The sequence below is a fragment of the Seriola lalandi genome, unplaced genomic scaffold (genome assembly GCF_002814215.2).
Source record: "Seriola lalandi dorsalis isolate HSWRI2012SDOR001 ecotype SW California unplaced genomic scaffold, Sedor1 jcf7180002054578, whole genome shotgun sequence".
NCBI classification, from domain to species: domain Eukaryota; kingdom Metazoa; phylum Chordata; class Actinopteri; order Carangiformes; family Carangidae; genus Seriola; species Seriola lalandi.
The window spans coordinates 628,191-640,779 of record NW_019525131.1 but is presented as its reverse complement, the minus strand read 5'-3'; the positions used below and the strand labels follow the sequence as shown (position 1 = coordinate 640,779).

The 12,589-nt window shown below is 43.3% G+C and overlaps 1 protein-coding gene across 1 annotated transcript in view; it reads right to left on the bottom strand.

Moving 5' to 3' along the window:
• Positions 1-1,017: 1,017 nt before the first annotated feature.
• gfra3 (GDNF family receptor alpha 3) overlaps positions 1,018-12,589 on the bottom strand; it is a 52,201-nt gene continuing 40,629 nt past the window's right edge. The window contains exons 5-8 of the mRNA XM_087177026.1: positions 11,617-11,726; positions 9,693-9,827; positions 7,999-8,135; positions 1,018-3,038 (exon numbers count right to left, since the gene is read on the bottom strand). Coding sequence (XP_087033152.1) covers positions 2,820-3,038; positions 7,999-8,135; positions 9,693-9,827; positions 11,617-11,726 — 601 coding nt within the window. The 3' untranslated portion in view covers positions 1,018-2,819. The remainder of the gene's footprint in view (positions 3,039-7,998; positions 8,136-9,692; positions 9,828-11,616; positions 11,727-12,589) is intronic.

Genomic DNA, 12,589 nt, shown 5'->3' with positions numbered 1-12,589 from the left:
CACACACACACACACACACAGATGCACACACTGAGGTGTAGGTCTGTGTGTGTGTTTCTCAGCAGTTGTACACAACAGCAGACAAAGAGAGGTTAAAGTTCAATGCAGACCTTTCTCCCCTCTCTCTCTTTCTCTCTCCTCATCCTTTCTTTTCTTTTGTAGTTCGTGTCCTCAGTGGCTTCAGAAAGAAGAACTCCTCCTCCTCTGTGCCTCCTTTTTCTCTTCGTCTTTATTCTCTCTGCTCATCCTTTTTTCCTTGCCCTCTCCTTTCTCTGTTCCTTTTCACCTTTCAGTGTTTTGTATAGTCTGACTCCACCGGTCTCTTTATTCCTCCTCTCCTTCTCTTCTTCCTTTCTTCTCAACTGTCCTCTTCATCAGCCTGTCTTCCTTCCCCTCTTCTTCCTCACCTCTCGCTCTTATCTTGTTTATTTTATCCTCTTCTCTTTCTTTCTCTTTGCCCCTTCCATCTTTTTCTTTTCCACTTATTTGCTTCTGCGTCGTTTCTGCTTTTTCTTTTTTGTTCCTCTCCTTCCTCCTTCCTCCTCCCACCTCTTCTTTTCTTTCATCCTCTTTTTCTTGACGCTCTCCTCTATTTTCTGTCCCCCCCCCCGTCCCTCCTTTGTCTCCATGCCCTCCACCATCTCTGGCGCCCCTGCAGATGAAGTTAATTCTACACGTTCCCCAGAAATAGGAAGGAATGAGGAAGAAAAACATTAGTGTCAGCAAAAGATTTATAAGACACAGAGAATCAAGAGCTGCTGAAGATGTTTGTGCTCCAGGGCCCTTCTGTTGTCACTATACTGCTCTATTTCTATCACTGCCTGATACCCCCCCACCACCCACCTTGCAAACCTCCCATCCCCCACCAACCCTGCACCCCCCCAGGAGCCTGTCAGATGATAAAGAGATGTTGTCAGGGACTGATTATCAGCCCCCAACTATAAACAAGTAAAACATCAAACGCACAAAGACCACACAGGGACTCGGCCTTATTTTGTTCTGAATCCCCCCCCCCCCTTCTCTCTGTGTCGGTGTCAATGGTACTGTGTGTTTTCGCCTGCTGGGGAGTCATTTGATTTGTTCTGCTGTTTTAGAGCTCATATTGTTTCTGGTGTGTTGTTTTTATAATGTTGCTTTTATTCATATCAGAGCCTGTGGCAGCCTGGTCCTGGTCCTGGTCCTGAGTCAGTGGGGTGGGGGGGACAGGGAAGGAGCAATAAAGCAAGAAAGAGCTGCATTGGCTCAATAAATGGCAGGTGCTGTGTGTGTGTGTGTGTGTGTGTGTGTGTGCTGACGTGGGTGGAAATGATGAAGTGAAGATTTAAATTATAACAAAAAGCTTTACCCAGTTGTGTTTGCAGTCTCTGCTGATCCCACACACACACACACACACACACACACACACACACACATCACACACCCTGTGCTTCATGTTCATTAAACAATAAGAGACAAGTGTGTAATTTGTCTTTCACCATGGCTGTTGAACAGAAAGAGCAGACTCAGTCCATTCATCACCATGATAAAGTTTGACTAATGCACTGTAAATCAGTGTCCTTTCACTCTGCTGCTGTCAGGTGACCCACACACAGGTGAGTCTCCTACACAGGACGAGTCTTCATCTATCAATACGTTCAAAACAAAATGTAATCTTTTTCTTTACAGAAGAAAAAACAAGGTCTGACTGCAGCCGGGGGCATTTCTATATTTGTGGGGTATTCACATCCAGGCGGAGGAACAGAGGAACACCCAGCATGCAGCACTCACATCGTCTCTGTCCTGGTTCCTCACTCATCATGAGGATGAATGTGAACACAATGAGACTGCTGACAGCAGCAGAGTTTCTTTTTACATTAATAAAAGTCTACATTTATACAGTGTGTCCCAATCAGTCTAACTAACAGCGGAGTGAGGACTGAGGAGCAAGGACTGAGGACTGAGGAATGAGGACTGGAGAGTGAGGGCTGAGGGGTGAGGGCTGAGGAGTCAGGGCTGAGGGGTGAGGACTGGAGAGTGAGGGCTAAGGGGTGAGGGCTGAGGGGTGAGGGCTGAGGGGTGAGGGCTGAGGGCTGAGGACTGGGGAGTGAGGGCTGAGGGGTGAGGGCTGAGGGGTGAGGGCTGAGGAGTGAGGACTGAGGAGTCAGGGCTGAGGGGTGAGGACTGAGGACAAAGGACTTAGGACAAAAGACTAAGGATCAAGGATTGAGGACTGAGGATCGAGGAGTGAGGATCAAGGACTGAGGACACATGGGACCATCTTTCACCTCAGACCTGTTATTGATTGGCAGCTGCAGCTACAGCTGAAGGATATATCCAGACTGAGGAGGAGGAGTTTGACTTGTCAGTTGTTTCTCTTCAGGCTGTTGTGACATGTATGACATCACAACAACACAGCATTACCTACAAGCCAGTGTTTCATCCCACTAAAACACTTGGGCTAATGTTAGCATGCTAACACCTGAGGAGCCGCTCACACTAACAGAATACTGAATATCTACGTGAAGCTCATTGATGGCAGCATGCACACACCTGCTCACCTGTCTGCAGGACGTTAATGCACCACTGCAGCTGCAGTCAGACCATGTTGACCAAAGCAGAGAGGGAAGGAAGGACGGAAGCAAGGAAGGAAGTGAAGGACTGAGGGGATGCTACTGACAAAAGGTGAAGTCCATCTCTTCACATGTTTCTTATCATTTTACAGCAATAAGTCCACGATTGTTAGAGGGTCCATTACTTGTGTGTATGTGTGTGTGTGTGTGTGTGTGTGTGTGTGTGTGTGTGTGTGTGTGTGTGTGTGTCTGTCTGTCTGTATCCCCACTCTACCCCCAGCTGAGGGAGGCAGACAGGAGCAGGAGCAGCAGTACAGTGGGTTTAGCGGGGCCAGTGTTGAGGCTTGGAGCCACTCCGGTCCCAGAGGAGCCCAGGTTGGAGACGGTGGCCCTCTCTGAGTACAGAGGGATGACATCAAACTGGCCACCTTCATCACCCTCCTCCTCTGTCTGTGTCAGCTCCTGCTCTTCCTCCTCACTCTCCACCACCTGACAGGGAGACATGGTGTGAATGACAGAACAGCTCTCAGCAGGTAAAAGTGGTAACTCTTCATTTGTATTTCATCATAATTCTGATTATAGAATATAGAGTTTTAAAATAGATTTGTCACTGAAGAACAAACAAACAGAGATCCAAACTAACTTCTTCACACTACATGAAAACAATGAGTGTGAGCGTTGTTGCATGTCACACCCTCTCTCTGCTTCCTGTCTCAAAATGCAGAAAAATAATCTTTAAAAAAACAGAGGACGTCTTATTTTGCATTTGTTTGGATAAGAAGGATTCTGCTGGAACAACCGATCTGCCTTATTAACACACACAGTGTGAGATCACTTTCATTCACTTTAAAGCTCCATATTTTTCTCTTTTATTTGAAGTGTTGATCCATAAGAAGATATATTTGTGATTTTAAGAACCAAAAACCATCTCAGTGTAGTTTTACATCTCCTCTCTCAGGCTTCTCTGTGGAGCTCTAGTAACAACAGGTTGGTGAGCCAATCAGAAGAGAGGAGGCTCTAAGCTTCTCCTCTGATTGGCTTGCTGTTTTCTGAGTGCGCCTACCTTCAGCTCACTCTCTTCAGCTGCTAGACCCCCTGGACGGACTGGTGGAAATACCATAAATGTTATTTTCTTTCTTTCTTTCTTTCTTTCTTTCTTCTTCTTTCTTTCATTAAATAATTCTTATATCAGGTTTGGTTCAGAAACGAAAGGGTTAATGTCCTAAAACTTCCATTGTACTTCCACATTCAGGTAAGTCCTGCATCCTTTTGTTGTTGTTGCCAGTCAGGAGTAATTAAATCCCCTTCACCTGACAACAAATGTACAAACTGCCGGTATAACCCTATATTATTTTTATGTGAGGTGATATGAGGCCACATGAAGCCTACATCTATCCATAGCTATGGGTTTTCTGTTTTGCCTTTTAAGTTCCCGGTGTTTAACTAGTTTTTTTGGATTGGTCGTAAGTGACATTTTGTTAATAAAATACATTTTTCCCACTAACTCCCTTTGTCTGTCTAAAGGAAACCTAAAGGAACATTAACAAATACATACTTAAAGTAATTTACACCCCCCCCCTTGATTGTAGAAATTTGACTGTGAAAACATAAAAACAAAGAGCTCATCTGTTCTTCTGAATATGACAGTTTTCCTCCACTGCTGCAGCAGAGACTCTGAATACTCTGCTGGAAAAATCACTTTAGAGAAACAAGCAAAAGCTGCTTGGAGAGACAAGACACACTGCTGAGTGACGGACAGATGAGGAGATGTGGAGCAGGTATGGATGGGGGGGCGGTAGATTGAAGATGTAACACTGAATGAACTGAGTGAATGAGTAAAAGAAGGAAAGGAAGATGAAGGAAGTGAGAAAAAGGATAGAGAGAAGAAAGTAAGGATGGAAGAGAGGGATTTGTGCGTAGAGGAGAAAAAAGCAGGAGACATATGGTGTTGAATAAATTCATACTAATGAAGCCTGACTGATGCTCTGCTTCTAACCAACACCTCATCTAATCCGCTCACTGGGAGAGAGACACAGATGGACACAGAGAGAGAGAGAAAGAGAGAGAAAGAGAGAGAGAGCGAGTGGAGGAGGAAGAGTTAGTTGGAATCCCCTCTTGTCTGGAGGCCCAGATTATCTCTGGCAGTGAGGCATGCTGGGAGCAAGGGAGCCACAGCCACAGCAGATTGTGGTCTGGCCAAGGTTACAGTAGCCAGGACCAGGATTGGATTGGACCACATTTAGTGGTCAGTGTTGATGAAGGGCAGCCAGGAGCTGTGTCTCTGAGACACAGGAGCTAACAGGAGCTAACAGCACAGCCTCTGTGTGTGTGTTACCGTCTGCACATCACTGAACTGCAGACACAAACCTCATCCAACAGGACTGAGACCAAAACTCTTCAGGGCCAAGGCTCGTCTCTTAGCCACAGACTGACGCCTGATTGGCTGGGGGAGACCAATTAGACAGACCCCTGTGTATCATATGTTCTCCTCTGAGTTCACATCGAACACAAACGTCAGTGTTAACAACATCTGCTAAGACAGAATACACCAGAACCAGGTGTAAGTTCTCTTCAGGATCACAGTGATCAGTCACAGCTGTCTGTACATCCATGCTCCACTGCTAACAGGAAATTCAAACAGCTAACTCAGCATCATTCTAATGGCACCAACATCTGGTAAAGAGCAGGACAGGTCACAGCATCTGGTAAATCTGGACATCCAGCAGGACAAAGACAAGGGAGAAGGACCAGAGCCTGTCCAGTGGGGGTGACGGAGAGCTGAGGAAGAGGAACATACACATAAAACACACTGACACCATTCACAACTGTTTTGTCCACTTTTCTAAAAAAGAAAAAACACTCTTATTTTGAACAAAACTGCAATGGAAAAGCAGCTAATGTGACCTCCACTCCCGTCATTACCCCTGATGACAATCATCAGGTTTTTCTTCAGTATCAAAGTGATACAGTCATAGTTGTCTGAACTGACAGGATGTGCTAACAGCTAATTCAGGTTACTTTCATTTAATAGAGCAGTACCTGTGTTTGACATTACAGCAGCACATTTGAAGGGTCTTTCATGGCGGCTTATATCATTGGTTCCCAAATAGGCCAATATGTTAATGTTAGCATGTTACCATCTATCAGATTAGTAAAAACATTTCTGACTTCCTCCATTTGCACTAAAGTCAAAGTTCAGTCTGAGCTGATAAGAACAAGCAGCTGTTTACACAGTAATGACTCCATGACTGATCCAGTTTAAAATGACAGATGTGTGGCGCCTCGGCGGCTCACCTGGTACAGTGCGTACCATGAGGACTCAGTACTTACTGCAGCGGCCTGGTTTCGAATCCGACCCATGGCCCTTTGCTGCATATCATCCCCTCTCTCTCTCACCCCAAACTTTCCTGTCTCCTGTCTAATAAAGGCATAGATAAGCCCAGAAAATAAAATGACAGATCTATCTCTGGATAGGAGAACCAGTCAGTTCACAGATCAGTTAGTAACTGTAGCTGTAACTATTACACACAGGATTACAGTCACCTTCCAGCACAGGAAAATCACCCCACCACCCCCAGGTCCAGTCATAATGGGGCAGTGCTGACACCTCCATCAGGAGAGCAGTATCATCTGTTTGTTTCCTGTCTGTTAAACACGTTAAACAGATTAAAATGACTTGATGAGGTCAGGAGATCTTTGTCATCATCACTACACTAATACACATGTAGTTCAGGCTGCTTTAAAAAACAATGACGACTGTCAACAGGAAACAAACTATGGTTGGCAACATTCACCACGACCTCCTGGTCAACAGGTGGACCACTGTCCAGATCCAGACCCAAACCCAGACACCGTCATGACATATAAATCATGAGTGATGGAGTGTTGTAGTGTTTTTAGCAGGTGACATTACTAACATGACATTACTCAACCAATCACTATGACTGGAGTCATTGTGTGAGAGACACTCACAGGAGAGAGAGAGAGGAGAGACAAGTGGAGGAAGTGGAGAGAAGAGAGAAAGAGAAAATGATGTGTGAGAGCTGTTTCATTGTTAAGATGTGTTGAGATTGTTTATTATAAACTTGTTGAGACGGTTGGTTAAATGTCGACTGGTTAATAGATGGTTAACTGTTAACTGATTAACAGATGGTTCAAATACATGTAAAGCTATGCTTTTCATTTCATTTAGTAAAATAAAGCTCTTTATTATTATGTTTCAGCAGTTCTCTGTTCTGTAGTTATTAATTATCAGAGCTGATATTGAAATGATAAAGGAACATGTAGTTATTATTATATTATTACATAGAGAAGATGTTATTTATAATGAGCCCAGTCCTGATCAGACTAAGACTCTGTTCCAGGTCAGTTGCTGTTAACAGTCAGGAGATAAAATGATGTGCGTGGTACTCAATGATTCTTATGGTTTGCCCTCTGCTCAGTGTGTCCCAGGCTCACAGGTGAACTTCCTCCATCTGAATAACTCTATTCATGAGTATTGATGAGGTCTCTCCCAGCATCTGGACCTCAGTCCTGAACCCCGCCCCCTCGGATTCCATTTCAGCTCCTCTCAGTATGTTACAGGTGTAGCAATGATGAGCTTTGTCCGGGACACATGTATTAGTGTGTTACCTCTTATGCTACCATGCTAATCTGCTATTAGCCCGGCCGATATTCTCAGCACTTCCTGTTGCTCCTTCACAATAAAAGCCTGCCAGTGGTATTTCCTTGAAACTGTTAATTAATATTAAACACTCAATTAATGTAATTAATTACTACATGCCCCATGAACATTAATATGTTGTCATTTCATGTGATAGCAACATGTCTGATTACATTGGATTCTGCACGTTAATGACTTAATGTTTATTATTTTATGTCTTTTAGACATAATGTTCTTTAAAACCCTTTTACAGGTGATTTTATTTTTCAGTTTGAACACTATGAAAATTAACAGCATGGACTCTGTGTTGGACTTTATTCTTTGTTTATAATACATGACTGTAAACTGACAATCTTTGTACTGTTAATAATACTTGAAGACATGGTGGCATCTGTTAGCCACAACAGCAGCGTGGCTCATGGTCTGTTGATGCAGACAGAAACATCTCAACATCTATTGGACAGTTCAGACGTTCATGGTCCCCAGAGGATGACTTTAATAACTCCCTTCACTTTGTATCTAATGCCACCTTCAAGACAAAATTTCATTTTGTCCAATACAAACTACTGACATTCCCATCAGCCTCAGCTGTACTTTGTGCTATTAACATGCTAACATGCTAGACTCAGATGGTTATAACCTGTTAAACATTAGTATGTTAGCATTTTGAGCAGCTAGCATGTTTGCAGACTGCTGGTCTTGTTTCTGACGTTTCATTGATGAGACGATTAATGAGGAGAACAATTAGCAGCCTGTCTTATTGATGATGAACTGAAGTGTACTCACAATGTTGTTGTGCTCAGGCAGGTGGTTGTTTCTCAGCAGCTCATCCTCCTGAACCAACGGGGAGGGTCTGGGAGCAGGAGGGGGGGTGATGTCTGCAGGCAGGGAGCCGGGGCTCCCCATCCAGCTGATAGAGTTACCTGCACAGAGACACAGCCCGTCACTGTGTGTGTGTGTGTGTGTGTGTGTGTGTGTGTGTGTGTGTGTGTGTGTGTGCTCCAGCTGAGTGGGCATGAACCTTCACATCTATTTGGCAGCTTTATTGTCGGAGCTGTCTGCAGCTTGATAAATCACAGAGCTTTATGGAAAGTGCATTGACGTATCGATCCAGACTTTAGTGTTTGGACATCACGGCTCAGTGTGTATCGACAGTCTGACTGACAGCTGCTGTGATTGAGTGACAGCTGGAGGCTCCTCTCCTCACACCTCTGGAGCCCTCCACTGCACACACGCACACACACACACACACACACACACACACGCACACACACACACACATACTGAGACTCTTATGAATGCTAACACTGTAGCATGTAGCTGACACAAAGGTGGAGCTCAGTTCAAGCTGTGAACATCACTGCAGGAGCAGCCACCCAGACACACTCATCATGTCCAAGTCATTTCTCATTTATTCCCTTTGAGCTGCAGCTCAGAGCTTCACTGCTGGTGACACATTAATTCTAGTCTTCAGATGCATTATTTAAAACAGGCTTTATTAAAACAATATGATTGCAGCCGTTCATTCTATATTCCAAATATCACCAAAATACTCTGCTGCTTTGGAATAAAAACCATCTGGAACGGCAGGCAGAGCATCATGGGAAATCATGTCCTTATGTTCTTTTAGGATATTCTTTATTAGAAAAATCGATGTTAAGAAGAAGATCAAGTTCTGCTCTCAGAAACATTCTTTATATGAATATGAATGTGTTGATCTGCACAAATGTTCTTCATAGAGAAATGAAGAAAAAATGAAGTGTCAGCATTTTCTGAAAAATGTTTATTTTGATTGTGTCCTTTGTGAAAATCAGTTCAGAGGTTTGTGGAGGAGGTTAGACTTAGTAGATCAACATCAACTTCACAGCTGTGTTTTAAGGACATAGTCATATGTCATAGGACAGTCAGGAGTGGTTAGCCTAGATTAGCATAAAGACTGGAAGCAGAAGGACACAGTTAGCTTTGCACTGTCTAAAGGCAGGTCAGTCTGTGCAAGTCTGGATTCAGGTGTGTGATGCTGTCATTTCTCAGATTAGTGATGTTTTCTTCATCTGTGAGTCGTCATCATGTTTTGACTCAAATCTGAAATAAAAAATCTTAAAAATGACTAAAACTGAGATGATAAAGGTCTTAACTAGAGTTTTACTCAACTATACTCTAACTAATCAGCAGGAGGCACCAGGCAGGCCTTGCTTCATCTGCCTGATGAGTCATAGTATAGCTGAGTAAAACTCTAATTAAGACCAGGTGATCTTCATATTCAGGTGTGTTCCTGCTGGACTGAGACTAAATGATTTCTACAGCCTGCACATGGAACTCTGACACCACTGATCCTGCAGATACAAATATAACAAACTGCCTGAGATCTGATCAAAACGTCAATAAATCCGTTTCAGGGACAATAGAAACATAAATGAATCTGAATGATGTGAATGTCGTCAGACTGAGACTAGTATGTCAAGCTTGTAATTCAGACTCACGCAGACAGTTGTTGTGGGTGAACATGCGCTGCAGCCTCAGACAGTCCTGCCATTGGTTCCCGCTGCCCTCACAGTTGCACCACAGCGACACATCAGCTGAGCTGTTGCTGATGTAGTTGGGCGTCATGATGGTTCCTGCAGGTCATCAAACAAACAATCATTCATCAATACTTATTTATCACAGTGAGACATAAACATATGGGCCGGACTCTACACTGACTTTCACTTTGAGCAGTTTGGTAGGAAATTGTTTTATTACACAAACAGGTTCTGTGTTTTTGCTTTAGTCAATAAAATCTCTTTGGTTATATTGGGGTTGGATTTAATTATTAAATGTTAATGAACATGTTTTGTCTCTGAGACTTTTTTGTTTTAAAGGTTTAATGAGGCTTCAGTTACAGTGGATGTTGACAGTGAAAACTTTACTTATATGTTCAGCATATCATATCACATTTTGCAGGTTGTCAGGTAAGTTAATTTAATAAACATTTCCTAATTTCCTCATCATAATCATAAAAAAACTCTATTAAAAATATACATCTTTGCTGTTGCAAATTAGAGACAGGGTTGTGCACAGCTGCTGGTTTCCTTATACATCAGTATAAGACTTTACTGGAGCTACAGGTGACAGTGTAGTTGTCAGGCTTTTATCTCATATGGATTCTGTCAACATGCTCCTGATAATCAATAACAGAAGTGATCAGATTCGCTGGGATCAGAGTCGACTCCTGCAAAGCTGATGAAAAGCTGTGACCATGATGTTTTTACAGTCGTGTCTGTCAGCTGTAAATATGATGATTAAACTATGAGGCTCATATAGAAGTCATCCATCACTGTCTCAGCTCACAGAGACTCTACACTCTATACTGATCTGCTGTCAGCTGTCACACTTCCTGTCTCTCTACCTGCTCACACCCTCCCTGTCTCTCTACCTGCTCACACCCTCCCTGTCTCTCTACCTGCTCACACACTTCCTGTCTCTCTACCTGCTCACACACTTCCTGTCTCTCTACCTGCTCACAAACTTCCTGTCACAGCAGACACTGTGCTCTGCTCTCCGACTGGAGACAGGTCATAAAGGTCATTCTAACCTGTGTTGTTCTTCTTTGGGGCTTTAAAACTGTCCATGCTCTGAAATCTTGTGCATCAGTTACTGTTCTTTTTTCTTTGTGCTTAGTTGTTCTGTATTAAAAGGGATAGTTGGGGTTATTTGACGTGGGGTTGTGTGAGGTATTTATGTAGAGCCAGTGTGTTACCTGCAGTAGATTCAGATCAGAGCGCTGCCAGTTAGGAGAGGCAGCAAGAAACACTAGCAGAGTGATGTGCTGCTGTGGGCGGGGCAACAGAAAAAGTGTCAAAACAACACTTCTCTTTGGTACTACATTTTTCTCAACCACTGAACTACCGTATTCCAACGCACAAGCGCACCTAGAGCGCACACTGTATTATGTCGCAACTACATGTCAGCTAAGTGAATCAGAAAGAGCTAAACGTCACTTTGTTTTTATTTTCTATCATACATGAAGCATTGAAACAGATGTTGGATTGTTTCGGTGGGTGTTGATAAAAGTGTCTAAATCAGGTTTTTTCTGTTGCCCCGCCCACAGCAGCACATCACTAGTGTTTCTTGCTGCCTCTCCTAACTGGCAGCGCTCTGATCTGAATCTACTGCAGGTAACACACTGGCTCTGCATAAATACCTCACACAACCCCACGTCAAATAACCCCAACTATCCCTTGAAGAAACACCATAAATAAGCTTAATGTTTTACACTTCTCTGATTTTGTTTTGATCCACAGTTCAACATTCTGGAGACTAACTCAGATGTTCTCTCCTGGAGTTAATGTCTGCAGATAAAATGCAGTCTTCTATTTTCAATAACCCCCCACCCCCCACCCCACCCTTTGTTGTTGCGTCTCGTACCAATGAGTCCAGCGTAGGCTCGGAGGCAGAGTCCTGCTGAGTCTTTCAGACAGCCACTGGCTGTCAGAGGAGAGGGCTGGCAGTTATTAAGGAAGTCAGCCAGTCTGGACCTGGCAGCGACACAGAAAACAACATCAAACAGTGGAAATGAGGATGTGTGTGTTTCATGTAAATTTAGGTTCAGTGGATGTAGAGTGTTTTTAGTGTAGTACAAGTGTTGACACATTTTCTATGTCTTTTCATCAATTTTTTCTTCTTCATACTCTGGACCCTCTGCTCCGTCAAACTTGTCTTACAGGATGGAGGATGTGTTTATATGTCTGAGGGCCATCACCCCCTGCTTTGTTTCTACTACTTTATGATAAATATGAATTTATATGAAGTGTCTCTATTTCTCTCATACATGAAACATTAAAGGATGGAAATTGAACCATTGTAACACAGATTAATAATAATAATAATAATCCTGGTCACGCCAGCATTTAACATGGTGAAACCTTTCTATTGTTCACTGTATGATGCGCTGACAACAAGTTCGCGTAGCTTGTAGTTTTTTGCAATATATTCATATATATTAGTATATTTTTTGTCGAATGATGTTTTTTATTCTACATCATTGTTTTGTCTGGCGATGGAGAAAATAATGTACATAAAGGAGGAACTCCTGGCTTTAAAGTTTACCAGATATGGAGTTGAACATCACATACCAGCTGAGATGAAGAAGCCGTTCCGTGGATGCAGAGCCGGGGCTAAGCTAAAGGCTAGAAGATGGAGATATAAACCTTTTCCACCATCAATCCTCATGGGAAATGTCAACTCCCTGGCTAACAAGTGTGATGAACTGGAGGCACTTGTGACAAACCAGTGAGCATATCGTGAGTGTAGTCTCATGTGTTTCATGGAGACCTGGTTAAACAACAACACTCCCGACCGCTGTGTGGATTTACCTGGCTTCACTATAGTTCGAGCGGAC